Below are 24,088 nucleotides of genomic sequence, written 5' to 3'. Positions count from 1 at the left end.
CACTGTGGATGTACCTACACCACATGGACCGCACCGGATCAAGAAGGCAGCTCACCACCACCTTCTCAAGGGCAATTAGAGATGGGCAATAAATGCTGGCCTAGCCAGCGAAGCCCACATCCCATGAATGAATAAAAAAAAGGTACAACATGTAAACAAGAAAGCTAATGGAATGCTATCCTTTATTACGTGAGGAATTGAACATAAAAGTAAGGATGTTATGCATCATTTATACAGGGCACTGATGAGACTGCACCTCGAATTCTGTGTGCAGCTTTGGTCTCCTTATTTAAGGAAGGGTGTAAATGCATTGGAGGCAGCTTAGAGAAGGTTTACTAGATTGATACCTGGAATGAGTGGGTTGACTTATGAGGAAAGGTTGGACAGGCTGGGCTTGTTTCCACTGGAGCTTAGAAGAGTGAGGGGGTGACTTGATTGAAGTATATAAGATCCTGAACAGTCTTGACAAGGTGGACGTGGAATGGATGTTTCCTCATGTGGGTGAGTCCAGAACTAGGGGGCACTGTTTTAAAATTAGGGGACAGAAATGAGGAGAATTTTTTTCTCTGAGGGTTGTGCAACTTTGGAACTCTGCCTCAGAAGGCGGGGTCACTGAATATTTTTGAGGCAGAGGTGGATAGATTCTTGTTCAGCATGGGAATCAAACGTTACTGGTGGTCGGTGGGAATATAGAACTTGAAACACAAACAGATCAGCCAGGATCTTATTGAATGGCGGAGCAGGCCCAAGGGGCCTAATGGCCTACTTCTGCTCCTATTTCGAATGTTTGTATGTTTCGTATGTAAAGCATGAGCCCGGGCTTCTGGATTACAAGCTCAGTGACATTACCACTATACCAGCGTCTCCCTGTCTGGTGAGTGTACTCTGAATCATCTTTTAGAAGCTGGAGAATTGAGTGAGCATTTTATCTACTTTTGTAAGGTCTGAGACTGGAATAGCAATATTCCAACTGAACAGTTAATTGCGTGAGTTTCTACAAAATCTAAATATAGGCTTGGGCAATGTTATGGAGCAGCTAATGGATCACAGATGATATTCTGTTTGACTTTAGCTGTGTCTGTAGCTCACTATCATTCCTTATCCACCACAGCCTTAATTTGGCCTCTTGGACTTAATTTTTTGTTAACCACTCCAGCCTCCTCCAATGACTCTTTTCAGCAGTATTTGTTCATGGTGTGACTGCTTCATGCTTCAGTTCATTCTTGTTACAATGCAGGCATTGCAATGTCTCCACCAGCTTGTCTCTGACCAGGCAGCCTCTCTGGTGTATCCTGGTGGTCCATCCATGATCATATTCGTAACTTACATGCTGCCAATAGGAAATAGCTGGAAGCATTAAGTCAACTTCCAAAAATACACAGACAATATTCAGACTTCTTCAGCTCCTCTGCAGTTCCAAAGCATGTTGTTAACACTACAGCCACCTCCCTGACATAAAGGGTGCATAAGCCAAAATGATCCTTTTCAGTAACAGTCACTGGCTTTAATTCTTCAAGGTCCTGAAGCTGAGTAATGAGTTGCTGGAACAGCAGTGACTTGTTTAGCCCCATCCCAAATATAACCTCAGTTTGTTCAATCAACTTTGATTTGTTGCAATTGCAATCTTTGGCCATTGTGTACCTCTTTGCTGTACATTTCTAAAGTTTGTTTCCTAACCAATTTGCTGTCTTGTTTTTCCACTTCCAGCTACATTGTGTAAAGTTTTTCTTAACTGTAACTTAAAACATTATTTCTTATTTTTTTAACTTACTGTCCTCTTCTCAGCCACTGGTTCATCTCTCCATCACTCACCTACCTGCCTGCTTCCATCCAACTACCTGGTCTTTACCTCAAGGAACATTCCAAACCTGCGCTCTAGCCCGAGTACTGCCTATAACATTTCTAATATAAGTTATGCCTCTATTTTTTATTCATTCACAGGATGTGGGCATCGCTGGCTAAGCCAGTATTTATTGCCCATCCCTAATTGCCCTTCAGAAGGTGGTGGTGAGCTGCCTTCTTGAACCACTGCAGCCCATGTGGTGTAGGTACACCCACAGTGCTGTTAGGGAAGGAGTTCCAGGATTTGACCCAATGACAGTGAAGGAACGGCGATATATTTCCAAGTCAGGATGGTGAGTGGCTTGGAGGGGAACATCACCAACTGGAAGTTCCCCTCCAATGTGTCTGCTGCCCTTGTCCTTCTAAATGGTAATGGTCGTGGGTTTGGAAGGTGCTGTCTTAGGAACCTTGCTGATTTGCTGCAGTGTATCTTGTAGGTGGTACACACTGCTGCTACTGTGCTTCGGTGGTGGGGGAGCTGAATGGCACCCCATTCACAAACAATCAAACAGGCTGCTTTGTCCTGGTTGGTGTCAAGCTTCTTGAGTGTTGTTGGAGCTGCACTCATCCAGACAAGTGGGAATTATTCCATCACACTCCTGACTTGTGCCTTGTAGATGGTGGACAAGCTTTGGGGAATCTGGAGGTGAGTTACTCTCCACAGAATTCCCAGCCTCTGACCTGCTCTTGTAGCCACAGTATTTATATGGCTAGTCCAGTTCAGTTTCTGGTCAATGGTAACCCCTAGGATGTTGATAGTGGGGGACTCGCTAGATCTGATACATTCGTTGTGCTCTATCACTTGCTGCTTATGCTGTTTGGCACGCAAGTAACCCTGTATTTTGCTTCACGAGGTTGACACATCATTTTTATGTATGCATACTCCTGGCATGCCCTCCGGCACTTTTCTTTAAACCAGGGTTGATCCCTGGCTTGGTGGTAATTGGTAGAGTGGGGGATATGCTGGACCATGAAGTTACAGATTGCTGTTTGAGCACAATTCTGCTGCTGCTGATGGCCCACAGCACCTCATGGTTGCCCAGTCTTGAGTTGCTAGATCTGTTCGAAGTCTATCCCATTTAGCACAGTGTTGGTGCCACACAACACTGGAGGGTATCCTCAATGTGAAGATGTTTCTTCATAAGATTAAAGTCATAACTGTGTCCCATCCCAAAAATATTATCCCAGTCAATTGTCCCAGTTCCAACCTGAACTCTGCCTTCTGCCTTGTTATGTCCCTGTACATCTCTCCTTCACATATTATTTATTATTATTATTCTGGCTATGCTCCCTGTTTTCTCTGCTATTTAGAAAACTCTCTCACTCCTTCTTGTGGCACATACTCTTCCCTTCATGCATTCAGCTGGCTTCACTTTAAATACAATCTCAGGCACTCCCCCCATCTCTGCAAATTGCTCCAGCACCAGTTGGACTCCATCTGCCAGCTTGCTACCTCTTTCCCTGCTTTTCATTTTCTCCATCCACTCTATCAGTCTGCTACTGTGCGCCAATAGTGCAGGGAGTGAATGTTTCAGATGTTGGTTGGTGTATGGCCTGCTTTGTCCTGGATAATGTTGAGCTTCCTAAGAGTTGTTGGAGCTGCACTCATCCAGGCAAGTGAGAGTATTCCATCACACTCCTGGCTTGTGCCTAGTGGATGATGGACAGGCTTTGGGGAGTCAAGAGATGAGTTACCCACTGCATAATTCCCAGCCTCTGACCTGCTCTTGCAGCCACAGTATCTGACCTGTTCTTGTAGCCAGAGTATTTATGTGGCTGGTGCAGTTAATTTTCTGGTCTATGGTAACCCCCAGGACATTGATGGTGGGGGATTTAATGATGCTAATGCCACTGAATATAAAGGGGAGATGGTTGGATTCTCTCCTGTTGGAAATGGTCATTGCCTGGCACTTGTATGGCAGGACTGTTACTTGGCATTTATCATAATAATAATGGTGTTTTTTTCATTAAATATATTCACAGGTCAAAGTTTGAATTGCATTGGAAAATTCATATATAAACTAGGTGTTCAAATTAAAAACCTGGAAACATGTGACAATCATATAGTAAAAAATAGACAAACAAATTCAACAAGTAACAGAGAAATGGTGGACTGGATGTTAAGGGAAGGAATATCAAATTAAAATTATATTAACATTACAAAACAATAAACATTCCCTACATTACAAGCACTGAAGCACATATAGATTTCATAAGTACCTCATTGAGGATCAGAACCATGTAAGAAATAGGACTACATCAGTACTTTTCCATCCTACATCTTTTGCAGTTGAGTTTAGTCAAACCTCTGAGTTGCCTTGATTGCTCTGGACATGGTGGTAGTAACCAGTTCTGAAATTGGGTGGATTGCATAATGGATTTTCTGAATTTAGTATAAATATTAACTCTTCTTGTTTGTAGGGTTTTGAGCTTTGTGACATGAAGGGCATTGTCATATGACAGGTACTGAGGGCCTAAGATCAATATCAGTGAATGCTTCTGTATCCTTTTCATATGAATGGTTTACGCGTGTGTGAGGCCAGGGAGTCTGAAAGGGATGAGGGATCTGAGAGTAAAGATCCATTTACTTGTTTCTTTTATTCAGCATACTGTCCACTTGACCATCCCACTTCCAAGTTGGCTTGAATGTGCACATCCAAGATTTTCAAGGCTTTCACCTCTGCGAGGGTGTAATTACCTCTGGGTGCTGCACTTTAGGAAGGATGTGAAGCCTTTGAGAGGGTGCAGAAATGATTCACGAGAATGGTTCCAGGCATGAGGAACTTCAGTTATGAAGATAGGTTGGAGAAGTTAGGACTGTTTTCCTTCGAGAAAAGATGGTTGAGAGGAAATTTGATAGAGGTATGCAAAATCATGAGGGGTCTAGACAGAGTAGATAGGGAAAAATTATTCCTACTCATGAAAGGATTGAGAAGGAGAGGGGACAGATTTAAAGTAATTAGTAAAAGAAGCAAAAGTGATAGGAAGAGAAACTTTTTTATGCAGTGAGAAGTCAGGGTTTGGAATGCACTGCCTGAGAGTGTGGTGGAAGCAGGTTCCATTGAAGCATTCAAAAGGGAATTAGACTGTTATCTGAAAAGGAAGAGTATCAGGGTTATGTGGAAGAAGACAGGGGAATGGTACTAAGTGAATTGCTCATTTGGAGAGTCAATGAAGACACGATGGGGCCAAATGGCCTCCTTCTGTGCTGTAACAGTTCTGTGATTCTGTGAACTTTATGTCAAGGGGCATGTGCTCTTCTTTACTAGTCTGCTCACATGGCCTTACAATTAGTAGCATTTAACTGCCTGTTGTTTTCCTCAGACAATTCATTGAGAGCTTTGAGTTTCCTGAACCCCTCTAACTGCACCCCAAGATCTAGGCTTCACAACTGCCATATTATCCATATATTTCCAGTATTTGAGGCCTGAAGAAGATAGAGCATCATGATTGCAGATTAGTAAAATTGGCCCCTAGTCAAGTGCCAAGGCACATCTGTTGTTAATTGAACACTTCCAAATAGGCAACCATGGCATCTGACACATCGAGTGCAGTCAGTGAAGAAGTCAGCAATCCAGTGGACAAGAATATCATTTACACTTAACTTTAACAATTTATTAGCCACAACTGGATGATCAACCCTGTTAAACGCCTTTGAAAAATCTGTTGTAATAATGGTTGAGGTTGTTCCCAACTTATTAGCCCTTTTACAAAGGAAGTTCAATGTCAACCAGATAGTGAGTTTTTGATCTTCCAGCCCGGCTCCCAAACTGATGACAGTCAAGTAGAGGATCAATATCTAATAGTAACCATTTAGTCATGAACTGCTCTGCAATCTTAGAGAAATGACCTGTCAAGGCTATGGCGCATAATTTGTCCAGTGTTTCTTGTTGTTTCTTCGGCGCTGGAACACTGATTGTTTGCTTCCATTTACGGGGAACTACTCCCTCTGCGAATGAAGCTTTTAAGACATTGCATAATGGAGCACTAAACACATAGGTAAAGACTGAGATAAGCTTGGCTCTTGGAACTCTAGACTTTCCAAGTTCAACTCAAGAATTCTCAGAAGATTTCCCATGGTTGGACCACAGAAAGTTTCCTTGCCAGCAAAAATGCTGATAGCTGTGAAAAGTCCAGTGATGTCATTTCACCAGCAAAGTTTGTCATTTATTAATGAGATTAGTGATGGAGAGTTGCTAGGAGTGACCTCCATCAGGAACTGCAATGATATGAGAGAATTGGGAGGATGACATCATCAAGTTAATGTTGATAACACAAGATGACGGATTATCCTTCTTCAGTTGCATTACTCAGTCACGATAGAAGTTTGCTTTCTCATTTGCAATGGCATGTTGGACCTTGTTCTGGTACTCCTTCCACTGCAGGGAGTCCCTGCTGTGGAAAATGTCTTGCTGCATGTGGGCATGGACTGCTTCATTAGCCATGGAGCTACGAATGGGGTTGAACATTGTATAGTCATCAACAAAGATCCCCATTTCTGATCTTATAATGGAGGGAAGATCATTGAAGCAGCTCAAGATGGTTGGGGTTGGGACACTACTGGGAGGGACTCCTGCAGTGATATCCTGGGACTGAGATGATTGACTTACAACAAACACAACCATCTACCTCTGTGCGAGGTATGACTCAGACCAGTGATGAGTCTTACCCCTGATCCCAGTGACCTCAATTTGACTAGGGCCCTTTAATACCACACTTGGTCAAATGCTGTCTTGATGTTAAGGGCAGTCATTGTCACTTCACTCTGGAATTCAGCTCTTTTGTCCATGTTTCGACCAAGCCTGTCATGAGGTCTGAAGCCAAGTGATCCTGGCAGAACCCAAACTGCACATCAATGAACAGGTTAATGCTGTGTAAGATCCTCTTGATAGCACTGTCGATGACCCCTTCTATCACTTTGCTGATGATTGGAAGTAGGCTTATGAGGTTGGGTAATTGACTGGATTGGATTTGTCCTACCATTTCTGGACAGGACATACCTGGGCAATTTTTCACATTGTCAAGTGTTGAGGCTGTACTTGAACAGCTTTGCTAGGAGCATTAGTCTTTGGGGCCGATAACCTAAGCTGTATACGTGCCATCAGCCATTTCTTGATATTGCTTGGAGTGAATTGAATTAGCTGAAGACTGGCATCTATAATGATAGGGACATGAGGAGGAGGCTGACATGGATCATCTACTGAGCACTTCTGGCGAATAATGATTGAAAATGCTTCAGCTTGCCTGACATGCTGGGCTCGGTCATCATTCAGGATGGGGGTGCTTGTTGAGCACTCTCCTCTCGTTAGTCGTTTTATTTCCCACCACCATATTTGACTAGATGTGGCAGGACTGCAGAGCTCTTATCTAATCCGTTGGTTGTGGGATCGCTATTCTCTATCTGTAACTGCTGCTTCCGCAGTTCAGCATGTTTGTAGTCTGTGTTGCAGTTTCACTGCATTGATACCTCATTTTGAGGTATGCCTGGTGCTACTCCTGGCATACTCTCCTACGCTCCTCATTGAACTAGGTTTGTTCCACTGGCTTAATGGTAATGATGAAGGGCATCACGACTCGAAACGTTAACTTTGTTAATTTCCACAATGCTGCCTAACCTGCTGAGTATTTCCAGCATTTTCTGTTTTTATTCCAGGTTTCCAGCATCTGCAGTATTTTGCTTTTGTATTGATGATGCTGGTAGAGTGAGGGATATGCTAGGTCATGAAGCTACAGATTATATAACAGAGTATAATTCTGCAACTGATGGTCCATAGTGTCTCATGGATGCACTTTTTGAGTTGCTAGTCTGAGCTGGATCCGTCCCGTTTAGCATGGCAGTAGTTCTACACAACATGATGAAGGGTGTCCTCAGTGTGAAGATGGGACTTCATCTCCACTAGGACTGTGCGGTGGTCACTCCTACTAATACTGTCATGGTCAAATGCATCTGCAACAGGTAGATTGGTGAGGACAAAGTCAAGTTGGTTCCTCCGTCGTGTTGGTTCTCTCGCCACCTGCTGCTGGCCCAGTCTGGCAGCTATATCCTTCAGGACTCAGCCAGCTTGCTCAGTAGTGGTACTTCTGTGCCACCCTTAGTGATGGACGTTGACGTTCCCACCTAGAGTACATTCTGTCCCCTGGCCACCCTTGGTGCTTTTCCAAGTGGCGTTCAGCATAGTGGATTACTATTTTATCTGTTGAGGGAGAGCATTAGGTGGTAATCTGCTTGAGGTTTACTTGCCCAATTTTTGGATGTCATAAGATTTCATGGGGTCCGGAGTCCAATGTTGAGGGCTCCTATGGGCATACTCCTGACTGTATTCCACTGCGCTGCAACTCTGGTAGGTCTGTCCTGCTGGTGGGACAGGTAGTACCCAGCTGTGGTAAGGGAGGATTCTGGGATATTGGCTATAAGGTATGATTTGGTGAGGATGACTATGTCAGGCTGTTGTTTGACTAGTCTGTGAGACAGCTCTCCTAATTTTGAAACAAGTCCCCAGATATTAGTGAGAAGAACTTTACAGAATCAACGAGTTGAATGTGTGTTTGTTATATCTGATGCCTAGTTTGATGCTAGGTAGTTGGTTCTGCTTTATTCTTATTTGACTTTTCCTTAGTAGTTTGATACAACTGAGTGGCTTCCTAGGCCATTTCCAAGGGCAGTTAAGAACCAGTTACACTGATACAGGCCTTATTTCTAGGTGGAACCATTGACATTTAGGAGGTGTACTTCCCAGCTTGCCTTAACTGTGATAGAAAGAGGAAACCACAAATCATCAATTTTGATATGCCTCTCCATATAAAATTCTTTGTTTTCAGTTTTTATGGATTTTTACCTATAAGTTGTTAAAAAAAGAAAATGCCCTATTAATATACTTGACTCCTCTTAATTCAAAGTTGCTTTATTTGAATTATCTGTTAATTATGCAAAAAAGCCATCTGTGCTCTTTTATTACAATTGTTTAATTCATACTACTGGATAATTTGAGCAAATATAAGTTCAAATTAATAGATGTATTTGCCTGCCCAGTATTTTTGAAGGATATTTCAAGCAGATGGAAATATTGTAATTCAGACCAAACTCATCACATTAGTTTATATTGTAAAACTCTAATGAAGGTTTTCTACAACTTTAGGTATTCTTCGATATTCAAATTGGTGGTAAAGATGCTGGAAGGATTGTCATTGGTTTATTTGGTAAAGTTGTTCCGTTGACAGTAGAAAACTTTATCATCCTTGCGACAGGTGAGGTAAGATAATCTTATGTTAAATCATGAAGATCCAACTAGTTATGGCACAAATTAGAAATCCAATTTATTTTATTACATACTCATCACCTTTCCCACTCTTATATACACATATTCCTGAGCCAGTCTGATATTTCACCTCCCTATTTTGTCCAAAGATTGGTAATGGTGTATGCATTGTGATGATTTTTAAATACATTCACCTTTATATCCCATGCAATCTTTGCGTCAATTTGAAGCAATTTTAATTTTGCTGAATCCGTAGTATCACTGTAGTTAATATGAACCAAGAGTTAATTCACTGACACAAGACTATCTTCAGCAGATATTCTTACTCTGTTTCTGCTTCATGCAAGCTAAGTATAATTAATATTTAAACAGCATCCAGGTAATCACATGCACAGCCTCAAGCATCTAATGTTAGAAAAGAGTGATTAATGTCACACTTGGACCAGGATTTTTAGGATGACGGGGTTTCCCTTCCAGCCATCCGAGGAGTTGGTATTAAACACATTGGCGCTGATACTGGCTGCCCCGCCAGCCATTTAATACTCCAACGAGTGTTAATTGATTGCAGATAGGACTTCCGCCCCTCACTTGAGAGGAAGTCCCGCCTCAGAGAGCTGCCAGACAATCTGACTGGCCGGCAGCCCTCAAGTCCCAGCATCGCCAGAAGCTGCAGTAGTGGACAGGACTGGGACTGCAACCAGTCCCCACAGTCTAAGTCCTGGAAGTCCAAGACTAGGTAAGTGTGGGGTTCTCAGGACGGGGCGGGGTGTGAGGGACCATCCACAGGGGCCAGACCTTTCTAGGAGCAACAGACGATGTTGAAAGGAGGCTGTTCATAGAGGCACTCACCCTTCCCACCCGAGATCTGAGCAATGTCACTTTTCGGGGCTTTCCCCTCACTGCCCCTGAACTCCTCCTACCAGCCTGAAAATTGCGGCTGGCTGGGAAATGCCCCATTTGAGGCCCTTAAGTGGCCAATCAATGACCACTTAAGGGCCAAGGGCAGGCAAGCCAACCTGGGCCTTGCAATCCCATTCCACCGCAAAATTGTCGAGAGGTTGGGCGGGCAAGAGCCCAGTGGGAAGGCCATCCAAAGAATTTTACAGCCAACCCCCACCTACAAACCTGCTGGCGAGGTAACATAAAATTCTGCCCTTGTTGTCAAACCGCAACTTAAAATTTTATCTGCCCACACACAATAATGGGCTGTACTTCAGATATATGGGCTGCACTCGATGCACATGCAAAAAAACAGATTGGAGTAAATTGTTACCTTAAGCTTCTGTAATTTTTTTCACTATTTGAATGTACTGAATTTTCATGTATTTCTCATAGAACGTATAATTCCACCCCCGGGAATAGACTGCTCCCATTCTTCTAACAAAGCAATAGAAAAGACACCAGAGTCACTGGGATGTTTGGCCCTCCTGTTGTTCCTCCCTCTCACCTTGCGATGACATTTCTGGCTGTTTCTTTGCTTTCCCATAATGACACAACTGAGACTGACGAGGAAACAGTGTAAGAAATTGAGAAAACTTGTACCCTATCACTCTGACTTTATGCCAGATTAATTTCCTTTACTTTTTAATCCTTTCCTTCCTTTAAATCTACCTTCACAACATACTAGCTCATTGCTTCCAGAATGAGCAAGCATCCTTTTCCCTGGTCTCTGAGTGATGCTCAGGAACTGATTGCCAGATGATATCCACTGATGTGGTGGGTAGATCTCCCTGATTTATTATTTTCTCTCATTGCTTCAGCTCCCTCCAGTTAGAGGGAAAACTGGAAATTCTCTATGGAGAGGCGTATCTGCTCTCATTCTCAGGAATGCACAATAAAATAGTTTCTTTAACTGTTTAGCTTGTAGAATTGAGTCCAGATAAACTAATGCAAATTGCCAAGAAATTGTTATGTTTGGATCAGTTACATATTTATTCAGGCCTTAATGTATATGCCACAAATCAAATCCCTGACTAATCTTGATGAGACGCTTAGTTCAGTGCAAATTGCCAATGTTGGTATTGTATTTGAAAAAGAATTGTGAACATTTAATAAAGGTATTTAATATATAAAGATGACAGGAGATTGATGAACAGGAAATATGCACATTCTACCTATTAAAGCACATAGACAGGCCTATTTTTGTTTTCTCTTCTAGTGTAATTTAGTTTTATGTGGTTACAGCAGGACTCCTTAGAAAGTTTAGTAACAATTGAAATCTCAACATCTGAAGAATTTTACCATAAATATACATTATGAAACATCCCATCAGTCTTTCTAAACTGAAAAAAACAAACAAGCATCCTTTGATAGCCCACCTCTCCCCCATCAGCCCTTCTGGTTTGGGCTCCTAATTTTATATCTTGTTTTATATATCCAGTTTTTTTTTGATATTTATAACTTTCAATTTAATTTACTTTTTTGCAGTAATTTAACACTTCTTGTAGATCTAACCATGCATGCACATGCATGATTCTAACCTGGACAATTTTTCGATATAAAAATAAAGCTTAGTACAGGACTGATGTTGTACAATTGGTTACTTGTACCTGTTAAAAATTATCATATTTATAAAGGATTCCTAAGATATTTGGAGCAGGTTGTTGCACAGTCTTACCCCTCCCCTATCCCAACGTACTCTTCAGTCATTGAAGTGCTTCCGAAAAGCAACACTTTTGTAATATATGGGAATAATTTGCACGCAGCAAGTTTCTGCTAATGGCAATGAAACAAATGCCCAGATGATCTGTTCTTACTGATGTTAGTGAGTTAAAAATGTTAGCCGGGCTCTGTGAGAACAACTCCGATCATCTTCAGATTGTGCCATGAGATCTTTTACGTACACTTGAGAGGGCTGATGGTATCTCTGGCATCTTATAGGATATCATAATCCAATTTTTTTTAAAGCGATATTTTCATGGCTTTTTTTTCTAAAATGGAATGCCTAGCCTAAGGTTCTGAACCACATTCTGCTAGAAAGAAATCGAGCTTGTAATTTTGTATGTGGGCAACTGTATCCTACAGTTAATGACTGACTGACTATATTTAGTGCTTTGATTTTCCATGGAGTCTTTACTCCTAAAGAGAAAATATGTATGGTAGTGTTTTATAAAATTAATACTCATTATTTTCATTGATGTGTAAATTTCATATATTGATCAGAGTTTTCATTAAGTTTTCTACGCAAGCACACAAATTAACTGATTAAAATGTTCCGTAATATTTTATTTTTTTTCCAGAGAGGGTATGGCTACAAAGGCAGCACATTTCATCGTGTTATCAAGGATTTCTTGATACAGGGTGGAGATATTACTTCAGGAGATGGAAATAGAGGTAAGGATTTCCTTTGAATTTTATTTTCTTTATAAAATACTTTCCTTTGGTTTCTTTTATAATTTTTTAAATGTTTACAGTAATGTTTTGCATTAGAAGCTGGTTTTACTTTAACAGAAAAACAATTGTAGGGCTTGTGATTTTGTTTGGTTTGCAGTGTTCTAAATGTTCTTAAAATCAAATCAAGTACCATGTTTAATTTGCTGCTATTTTAACTATTCTCATCCTTTCCAATTACTAGAGGTACTAATCATTTATTTTGTCTTACATAGTGACATTCTAAGAATAAAAGACTCACAGGTAGAGCAAGAAACTAGAGACCTCTAGATAGATATTTCTATATGGTTAATATTCTGTAAATCCTTGGTATTGAACTATCAGATTAATGTACATATGTATTGTACTATACTCTGCTTTTTGATGTTCTAGGAATAAGCATCTATGGAGAGAATTTTCCTGATGAAAACTTCAAGCTGAAACACTATGGAATTGGATGGGTCAGCATGGCCAATGCAGGACCAGATTCTAACAACTCCCAGTTTTTTATTTCATTGACAAAACCAAAATGGCTAGATGGAAAACATGTGGTGTTTGGCAAAGTCATATCTGGAATGGTAAATAACTGCTTTCTTCTCTGAGTGACCAATTATTATATTCCATATAATCGTTTCCTGAAACCTTTTCCTTCAGTAACAGTGGCTACATGTATTAGTAGAAACTATCCCACTAAACTGAGGATAGGCTAGCCATCTAAGCAGCAAGACAAAGGGTGAAGTTCACAAACTTTCTTGCCATCTTCAGTATGGGGACGAACAGAGCCACTGCCAATTACTATTCCCCAGTCAGAGGTTTGAGATCTTTTAATTCCATTTTACTTTTAAATAGATAAAGTGCATTATTTTTACAGTGACCCAATAATTAAATCAAGTTATCTTGAATGAAGTTTAACTATCTTTTGTTGAAAAATAAGGACACTGTGTACACACATACTCAGGTATTTTTTGTTTTCATATTAAAGTTACATCCAGGAGGCTTTTTGTTGGCCTGCACGTGAACATGAAATGGAGGATTATCTATATGTTCTTAAATGTGCTGGTGGCTAAAATGGATAGGCCCTGAAAATGGGTGTGGGGACTATGCAGCATGAATAAACCATTGGATACAATACAGGCAGGATGCCATCTTCATGCTGCCTGCTCATTTACATGAATACTGCATGCACTAAACGTGCTATTTATGGGCTACACAAATCAGCAGGGGCCCAAAATAGATAGTAAAAGCAGAAAATACTGGATATATTCAGCAGACAGTATCTTTGGAGAGAGTAACAGATTGATGTTTGGGCAGAATTTACTGAGTGCGATGGGGTTCTTGCGCGCCGGTGGAGAACAGGTGGGAGACCCGTGTTACTTCTCTCTGGTAGACCTGACACAATTGCCAGATAATCAGGCACTTGCCAGGACAGCGTGGGCCTCCTACTCGATTAAACCCCCAGTAGGGTAGAAATCCCACTCTGAGAACTGCCGTCCAATCACAGGCCGCAGCTCTCCAGTATCGGCAGTGTCACTGGGAGCAGTGGCGACTGCGAGTACTACATTCAATCCTGCGGGAGGAATTGACGATGGATCCCTAGATAGAAGTGAATGTGGGCAGAATGGGGGTTACAGGAAGTGGGTTGGGGTGTTGGAATTAAGGGCAGAGGGGTGGCTTTCAGCAGGGGCCCCCTTCCCAATACCAGGTTCCGCAATCAGGCACAGAGTACCTTTGAACAAGGGTCCATTCCTGATAGGCCGCTTGCAAACCAACAGCCTCCCTAGATTGTGAGTTCCCTGCCACCACTGGTAGCGGATAAGGCCATAAGTAGCTAATTAAGAGTCTCAATTGGTTCCCAGGCAGAAAGTCCCTTCTCCACCCTTCCCATCCTCAGTTTGATCCAGGGGAGCCAGGGAGGCGACCGGGTCCCCATCTTGAACCCTCCTGCCCAATCTAACAGCACCCCCTCCACCTCCAAATTCACCTCAGGGGCACTAAACTCCACCCATTAACTTTGTTTCTCTGCCCACAGGTTCTCTGGCCTGCTGAGTATTTCTAGCATTTTCTGTTTAAATTTCAGATTTCCAACATCCACAGTATTTTGCTTTTATGTTGGCCCAAAATAGAAACTTGCTTGTACTGCTTAACCAAGCCTGCACCTATTTAAAGCAGAGGTGCATTGTGGCTGGAGACCTTTGGGAGTTGAACCTGACTTGGAAATGGCTGAACAAGGGCACCAAGGTTTTCCAGTGCTGCACTACATGTCTTTGTGGAGGAGGTGAAAAGATGCAGGTATGTCCTGTATCCACAGGTCACTGGGAGGCCCTCCAGATGCACAGTGAGGTACCAGTGGGAGCAGATAGCTGAAGAGGTCAGCTTCAGGAGTCACGCCCCCAAGTACCTGGTTGCAGTGCTGCAAGGAGTTCAATGACCTTATGTGATTAGTGAAGGTCATTGAATGCATCTTCAAATGCCATATCCTATGAACTGTACAACCAGCTCAGTCACTGCTCAATTCACCACCCTCACATCACTCACCTACCAAAAATCTCTGTCGATGAAGACTCATTTTTATCATGCATATGTTTCACCTCACACTCAGTAACTTGGCACTGTTTCAAGGCACAAATTTGGAGTGTGATGGGATATTCTCCACCTGCCTGGATGAGTGCAGCCCCAGTAACACTCAAGAAACTTGATACCACCAAGGACAAAGCTACCTGCTTAATTAGCACCCCATTCCCCACCTTAAGCATTCACTTCCACCAACACCAATGCACCACAGCTGCATTGTATACCATTTACAAGATACACTGCATCAACTTGCCAAGGCTCCTTTGACAGCACCTTCCAAACCCACGACTTCTACTGCCTAGAAGAAGAAAGGCAGCAAATGCATAGAAACACCATCACCTGCAAGTTCACCTCTAACTGACACACCATCTTGACCTGGAACTATATCGCTGTTCCTTCACTCGATCAAAATCCTGGCACTCCCTCCCTAATGGCCACATGGGCTGCAGCGGCTCAAGAAGCTGGCTCACCACTACCTTCTCAAGGGCAATTAGGGATAGGCAATAAATGCTGGCCTAGCCAGCGACGGCCACATCTCCTTGAACAAGTTAAAAAATACTCTCGCCCACATCTCCCAATACCACTGCTGGTATTCATCAGTGACAGCCATACCACCTAAACATATTGCACAACAATGACTAACCCTCTCTTTTGCAGGAAGAGGTGGCACACAATAGCAGGAATTATTGCAGAGGGAGAGCCATGGTTGCATATCTTGACTCCCATGGATGAGACAGTGCTGCCTATTTTTTGAATATTGCTGAGGCCTTGGGCAGTGGTGGGGAAAGTGCTGATAATGATGGTATCCTTATTCTCCTTCTTTTGTCCCATATCTTCCTTATCCTGCAATCTCTTGGAATGAGTGGGTTGTCTTATGAGGAAAGGTTGGACAGACTGGGCTTGTTTCCACCAGAGTTTAGATGACTGAGGGGTGATTTGATTGAAGTATACAAGATCCTGAATGGCCTTGACAAGGTGGACGTCGAAAGGATGTTTCCTCTTGTGGGTGAGTCCTGAACTAGGGGGCACTGTTCTAAAATTAGGGGTCGCCCTTTTAGGACAGAGATGAGGAGAATTTTTTTCTCTCAGAGGGTTGTGCGACTTTGGAACTCTCTGCCTCAGAAGGTGGTGGAGGCGGGGTCATTGGACATTTTTAAGACAGGTAGATAGATTCTTGTTAGGCCAGGGAATCAAAAGTTATTGGGGTTAGATGGGAATGTGGAATTCGAAACACAAGCAGATCAGCCATGATCTTATTGAATGGCGGAGCAGGCTCAAGGGGCCGAATGGTCTACTCCTGTTCCTATTTCTTATGTTCTTCTGACTTACAATTTGCAGATGGTGTAAGTATACGGTTCTTACTTTCCCCTCGTCCCCACCTCCACCACCACAGCCTTACTCTTGTGCTTTTTTCCTTTCATATGCCTAAGAAGTGCAGCCTGGCCAAGCAAGTGGTGGGAAAAGCAAGTAGTGAGTACTGGTGAAGATGCACCATCATTTGATTTCATACTCACAGTCACCAGTTCAGACACCGACACTGAACATATCTCAGAGGATGTTTCAGAGGCAGGATCTGCACATGTTAGACAGTGAGCTGCAACCAGGGCAGGTGGCAAAGATTGTACAGGTACCAGCTTGCCAGAGGGCAAGGCCACACACAAGTTCTGCAGAGAATGCAAATGAGGAGTTTGATGAGCCAGAAATAGGCTGATGGCGAAACAAAAGCAAAACAAAATACTTTTATAAGCTGATGGCTAAACAAAAAAAAAATGCTTGGTGCATTGGGAAGCCTGCTAGAAAGTCTGTGTTCACTGCCAAGGAGCATGAAGGAGTCCGACACCAATTTGACACAGGGCTTTGAGCAGAGCTTGAAGCCCATTCTTTCCAGCATGGAAATGTCCAACTCCATTAAACACATTTGTGGACACAATCTTCATGCAGCATCTGATAACTGGTGTCTCAGCTTCCATTGCAGAATGAGCAGCCTCCATCAAAAGTCTGAGTGCTCCAGTAGAATTTCAGACTAGAGTCATGCTAGCTCAGCTTATTGCCATGCCGGCTCAGACTGTTGCCATTGTGGCTTCAGATACCAATGCTCAAAGGGGCTTTTAGGGTGTCACAGCAGTCTAGCAATCTGTCCTTCAATGGATTACTAGGATTGCTCAGGCATTGTCCTGGGAGAGTAGCAGTGGCTCCATGGAGCAGGAGCTTCATCCTCTCTCAGGTTGACAGCATTCATCCTCCAACTCCTGCATTTCCGCCTGTTCGCCAATCAGCCCAGATGCTGCTGCCCCTATCAAGGTGGTGCAGTTTGAAGCTGGGCCTCCTAGACTCAGAGCTGCTTGAGGTTATTCTCCAGGACCACCTGCAGTCTCCCCCACTGATAGTCAGAAGCCTTCCACCAGCCATGCTGCAGACACTGGGATAGCACTGCATCTAGAACAGGCAAAGGCACATGAAAGATGGGCACTAAAGGAATCCACAAGGATGATTAGTATCTTCTCCTTCTTCTTAGGGAGATCTCGGGATTGAGGATGACTTGAGTCCTTTACTGTTTGTTGAGTTCTGAGATGGCTGATAAGTCCAATACATGATCAGCAGACTCTGTCATGTGGAGCAGGCGATGCTTGAAAGGTTGGGTAGATGATTTATTTGGAAGTTTGTGCGCTCTCTCTCACTTAACCTCTGCATGTTCCGACAAAGTCTGTTGATGTGTTTGGTGCCTTCACAAATGAGCCTTCTCCAAGCCTCTTACAAGCCAGGGTTTCCCATGAGTCACCAGGCATGTTTGACCTCTTCAGGGATGTTTTGAGAGCATGCCCAAAGCATTTCTGCTGTCCTTCTGGGAGTCTCCTGGCACGACTGAGTTCCAAGTAGAGCAGTTGCTTTGGAATTCGGTGTCAGGCATACAAACTACATGTCTTGCCCAGCAGAGCTGGTTTTGAATGATTAGCACCTCGATGCTGGGCAAGTTGGCTTGGGAGAGGACGATGTTGCTGGATGTGGAGGCTCTTGTGAAGGTACCACTGGTGGTACTTCTCCAGTGCTTTGAGGTGATGCTGTAGGTTGTTCAAGCCTCTGAAGCAGGAGCACAAGGATCACTGCTGCTCGGTAAACCATAACTTTAGTCTCAGGATTGAGATCCTGGTCCTCAAATCCTCTTTTCCTCAGTTAGCTGTAGGCTGAGCTGGCACATTGGAGGCAATGATGAATTTTGTTGTCTATATCTGCCTTCATTGAGAGGAGACTCCCACGATACAGAAACTTTGTTCACATTTTCCAGGATCTCGCCATTGACCTTAATTGAAGGAGGAGGTATTTTACTGTGGAAGCTGGTTGGAAGACAACCTTAGTTTTCCATGTGTTAAGTATCACAATGTGCACTGAGACATGACCCTTACTGCACAGAAAATTCAAGAAAGTGCAAAGACCAGCACCAACCTCTGTACTTGGCCTTTTTCAACCTCACAAAAGCTTTTGACTCTGTCAGCTGCGAAGACTTATGGAGTATCCTCCTCAATTTTGGTTGCCCTCAGAAATGTCATCATCCTCTGCCTACTATGAGAAGCAAGCCATGATCCTCACCAACAGAACCACCACAAACCCTTTCTGTGAAAACTGGGGTCAAACAAGGCTGCGCCATTGCTCCAACTCTCTTCTCCATTTTCCTTGCTGCGATAATGCGCCTCACCTCCAGCAAATTACCCACAGGTGTGGAGATAATCTACATACGAGACAGGAAACTGTTCAACCTACGCCTCCTTCAATCAAAAATCATATCCACGACAATCTCAGTCATTGACCTTCAGTATGCAGATGACACTTGTGTGCGCGCTCACTCAAAATCTGAGCTCCAGATCATTGTCGACTCCTTCTCCAAACCATATGAGAAAATGATTAGTATAAGATTGTACGCAATGTGACCTGATTTCATTTAGAAATTCTGTTTGGAAAGTTTATTTTGTGATGGCTTTTACTTGTGCATTGTGGTCAAGAGGCCAATGTGATAGTGACAGAAGGAAGGTAAGGAGAATGGGATTGTTGGTGGATGGGGAATTGGGGTTACAGTCTTTGGTATTGCACTTGAATGAGTTTCTTCACTTACAGCCTGGGCAGAAAGTGGCTCCCTGGGTTGCCTCCTCCCTTCTTCTTCCTCCTTCTCTTGCTCGAGCTCCTGCTCCTTGCATGATAGCTGGTGGCAATATGCTGTCTCCTCATGCTGGCAATGTTATGCAGCATGCAGCAGGACTGCAATGAGTTTTTAGGCTGGCTCAGGCGAGTACTGTGGAGTTTGTCCAGAGCGGTCCAGGCAACAGAATGGTTTTTTCAGCACCCCAATGGTCTGCTGTACCACATTTCATGTGGCTGCGTAGCTTTCATTGCACTCTTGCTGCACATGTGTGTGTGTATGGGTGTGGATTATGAACTGGATTCATGAGCCATATGGTCAGTGGATAGCCCTTGTGACCCAGTAGCCACACTTGGGTTTGACATGGTGTCTCAAGTGCTGCTGGCACAGCAGACTGCCACAGATTTAACACATCATGACTGTTGCCAGGATATTGACCTGAATGATGCTCTGTCTATGGTTACACATCAGCCAGACCTTGAGGCGGTGGAATCCTTTTTGGTTCCAGTACATGGTACTGTTAACATGTGGTGCCCGTAAGGCAATGCACACACAATTAATGGCACCCTGCACCATGGGGAAACCTGCAAGCTTAGCAAACCCTTATCCTCGCTCTGTCTGCTTGTCTTAATCAAGAGAGAATGAAATTAAGTTAGTTCTCTTTTAATTGAGGTCCTCAGGGATAACCCTTGTAGGAGAGCACATTGAAAGATGTTTCTAAAATCTCCAACTCCTGCCCGGAAGGAGCCAGACGCATTGAAGTTCGTTGCCACTATCACTTTCACAGCCACTGGCACTGTAGCCCCTGCTCTAAGGTTACAATAGTCACTGCAGAAGTTGGTAGATTTTAGTGACAACCTCCTTAGTGAAGTGCAGATGTCTCACATAGCTCTTCCTTGCTGAGGTTCATGTCAGCAAATTGTTTCCTGAAACCCCTGGGCAGATGTGGCCTCCTGCTGAAAGCCCTTTTCCCCTTACTCCTCCCTCTTCCTGCAGCTTGTCCTGCTCTATGTGGTGTCTCCTAAATCTCCCAGTCATACAGAGGAAAGCATACTAGTGCACCCATGCCTGTGAGCAACTGATTTGCACAGAAGCCTTGAAGTCAGAAAAAAAATACTTCAGCACTTGTCACCCTTCTCCCTGTTGACTTTACAAACTTGGAACAACCATAGAAATACTAATAAGGTGTAGAATCATAGCAACAGCCAGAAGAAATCAACCAGCAATGAACCTGTAAGTAGTTGATATTCCTTTTAAATAGCACTGCTGAACACGTGTTCAACTGTGCAAGATTAAGGAACACTGAGGTGCAAAATGGCAGTGTTGGCATCAAATCAGCGTTATATGTTGATTAATGTCATGATCTGCCTACCCTGAGTACTTCTGACAGGGCTAACTGATGTGCACTTTGCCTCAGAAGCCAGACACGCCCCAGATGCCATTTTGGAACCCAAGTGACACTTATAATGTCCCAAAAATGGTACTATTCCCCTGCTGTACTTAATGTGCATGAATGATTATTCGGTGTCTTTAATCTTTATTTTTAATACTTAAAGAAGGATGATGAGATGTGAATTTGGCACTTTCTTTGGTCCTCAATTGTTTGCACTGATTTCCACTTGTGCCTGATTTTACATTTTGGCCTATGCTCATGAGATTGTCAGGAAATTTGTGCTTGAACAGAGATCAACAAAATGGGCATACAAATTAGCATAATTTGGGGTGTAACGTCCCCTTGCAAAATTCCAATTACAGTACCTGCTATGATAAAGATAAAGATTGAGACATAGAGGACTATAATCAAGTGAAACATTAGTCCTGATAATATGGGAACTGTTTGGGACTGTGGAACATGTACATTTAATAAATTCCTGGAATATTACTAACAGTTTTTCTTATTATATTTCTAGTCTGTGGTACACATGATAGAACTCCAGGAAACGAACAATGAAAATCAACCTTACCAACACTGTGTGATAGTAAATAGCGGCAAGATAGATGTTCAAGAACCTTTTGTGGTTGAAATAAATGAAGACGACTAACTGGATAGCACACCAGTGCCTTTCAGGAATAAGGATGACAGTTTCTAGTTATATTTTTATGTTAGTAAAATACCAAAGCATTATTCTACTTTTCTCTCTGCCTTTTTGATCAAAAAATGACTTGTACATTTAGAAAGTTATTGTGCAATACAGCAGTCCAGAAATAGTTCTGTAGAGCATCTCTTCCTCTGTAAGTAACTTACCTACCTGAGTGTGGAGTTGGGAGGAGAAAAAGTGCTCCTTTGACAATATGTTAAAGGAATCATTTGGCTCCACTCTTCCTGCAACCCCCTCCCTAATCGCCACCACTCTCTGACTTGAACCCTGGTCCCAGTCCACTTAACTGAGGGATGATGCAGTACCAGCAGTGGAACAACCATTGATTCCTCTTCCCCTGTGGGTATTCATCACCTCTTGGCTCCATTAAAATTAGGTCTGAGGCCCAATATCAGGGCAATCTTGGACCTCACCATTCAGGTGCAGGGAACGCATAAATGGGGGCTGCCCAAATTTCTAGGCCTATGCTTTTAGTACAACTATGAATCCGCTGAAATATTCGCTATTGTTAGCAGTTTTATGCAATGCTATTCACTTTGTTCCAGTTAAACTTTTATGAAAATATGTTTCACAAAACCAAGTGTGCCTCTTGTAAAGCATCAAGTTTGTTAAAGTTACATTTGCAACACATCAGATCATTTATAATGATAAAATGTTTGTTCTCAGCCAACATTGCAATATTTACTTAACTGTTTTACTCAAAACTATCATTTGAGTGGCAACATCCATGGTGCATTTGACCTGGGATAAACCTAACCACTGAGGAAATTAAACATTTGTCATCAATGTTAAACATTTCAATTTGTTAATGTCTGAAAACATGCATGTGTAAGAATGAGTTTCAAAGTGTAATGTTAGTCAAGTGTAAATAGCTCTTCCATCTTTGATTTGTGATGAACTTAATTGCTGAAGTTGGATTGAATTTTGTTGTCCATGTTAGCTCTTTGCTGTGATGATTCCTGACAAAACTGATGTATCACTTTCTGAATGATAACAGAAGCCTATTTTGAATAAAGAATATGCACTTGTGATTCTAATTGTTTAATATTTCAGGAAAAGCAAACTCAAGAGGAAACCACTAAGTTTTGAGTCAATGGGCTGGATTTTGTAGTCAGGGACGAAGCAACAATCTTCACTGCTGACCTCGAAGAAAGCTGCCCACAATCTCTGTGGTGCAGTTTTTCACTTTCCCAATGTCACTTTAAAACTGGGGCCAAGTCAAGAGATTGCATGTCATCAGCAGCACTGCTATCAGCAAGCTGGACAAGCAGCCAATCACATTGAAGCATTCTCAACACAATCAAACCAGGAAGCTAAAAGCACTTTATCCTTCGGTTTTAATTTAAATACCTTAGGTAATGAAATAAATGGTTATGATTAAACAAGAACAGAAGAATTAGGAGCAGGAGTAATTAAGATAGAAGCTAACATGTAAACAATTTTTAAAAAAAACTAGAACTTTTGTATCGTAATGGAGAAATTTGGCATTGCAAACAATAAGATTAGCTTTTCAGGGCCTATGAGGGTGTTTAACAGTAATTATGAACTTGCACTGTTAAAAATCTAGTTACACTTCAGCAAGGTGTAACTTTTTCAAAAGTTTTTATTGTGCAACTAAGAGTATGAGTGGAAGCTCTCACCAGTTCAATAATTTCCAATTTGCAGACTGTGGTGGGGGTTGGTGAGGGTGTTTTTTTTGGGGGGGGGGTCCTCAACACCTCATTCTGTGGAGGAAGGGAGACTCACTGATAGCAACTTCTGGATTTCCACATTATTCTGTGCATGTTTTTAGTTGTTCATGGGATGTGAATGTTGCTGGCAAGGCCAGCATTTATCATTCATTTCGAATTGACCTTGCAAAGGCAATGGTGAACCATCTTGTGGAGCTGCTGCAGTCTGTGTGTTGTTGGCACACCATAGGACTGTTGGATAGGGAGGTCCAGGATTTGGAAACCACTGTTCCTTCACTATCACTAGGTCAAACTCAGGATGGTGCTTGACTTCAAGGGCAACTTACAGGTACTGGTGTTCCCATGCACTTGCTGTCCTGCTTCTAATTGGTAGAGGTCCCAGGTTTAGAAGGTGCTGGTGAAGAAGCCTTGGTGAGTAGCTGCTGTGCATCTTGTAGGTGGTACACAGTGCAGCCAAAATGCGCTGCTGATAGAGGGAGTGAATGTCTAAGGTGGTGTATGAGATGCCAATTAATTGGCTTGCTTTGTCCCGGATGATGTTTGGCTTCTTGAGTGCTGTTGGAGCTGCACTCATCCAGGTAAGTGGAGAGTTTTCCAGCACACTCCTGACTTGTGCCCTGTAGATGATGGAGAGGATCTGGGGAGATAGGAAGTGAGTCATTTGCCACAGGAAACCCAGCTTCTGATTTGTGCTTGTGGACACTATTTATATGACTGGTCCAGTTAAGTTTTGATCAATGGTGATCCCTGGGATGTTAATCGTTAATGCAATTGAAGGGAAGATGGTTAGATTTTTTTTTGCTGGAGATAGTTATTTTCTGGCACTTGTGTGGTACGAGTATTAGTTGCCATCCAAGCCTGAATGTCTTGCTGCATGTGGGCACGGACTGCTCCAAAGTCTGAGTGGTTACAAATTTACTGAACACTCGACAATTTTCAGTGAACATTCCCACTTCTGACCTTATGATAGAGGGAAGGTCATGGATGAAATAGCTCACAACCACCTTTTGTCCTGTGAATGACTGGAGAGTTTTTCCATTGACTTTGATTTTACTCGGCCTCCTTGGTGCCACCCTTAATCAAATGCTGCCTTGATATCAAGGGCAATTACTCTCACCTCACCTCTGGAGT

At 42.7% G+C, this 24,088-nt stretch overlaps 1 protein-coding gene across 1 annotated transcript in view; it reads left to right on the top strand.

Annotated features, from left to right (window-relative positions):
- ppic (peptidylprolyl isomerase C) overlaps window positions 1–22,303 on the top strand; it is a 32,444-nt gene extending 10,141 nt beyond the window's left edge. Inside the window, exons 2-5 of the mRNA XM_078566783.1 lie at window positions 8,979–9,092; window positions 12,338–12,431; window positions 12,861–13,045; window positions 21,078–22,303. Of these exons, the coding sequence (XP_078422909.1) occupies window positions 8,979–9,092; window positions 12,338–12,431; window positions 12,861–13,045; window positions 21,078–21,209 (525 nt within the window). The 3' untranslated portion in view covers window positions 21,210–22,303. The remainder of the gene's footprint in view (window positions 1–8,978; window positions 9,093–12,337; window positions 12,432–12,860; window positions 13,046–21,077) is intronic.
- The last annotated feature ends 1,785 nt before the right edge of the window (window positions 22,304–24,088 follow it).

The sequence above is a fragment of the Cetorhinus maximus genome, chromosome 2, assembly GCF_964194155.1.
Source record: "Cetorhinus maximus chromosome 2, sCetMax3.hap1.1, whole genome shotgun sequence".
Lineage (NCBI taxonomy): Eukaryota > Metazoa > Chordata > Chondrichthyes > Lamniformes > Cetorhinidae > Cetorhinus > Cetorhinus maximus.
This window is presented reverse-complemented; position numbering and strand designations above follow the sequence as displayed.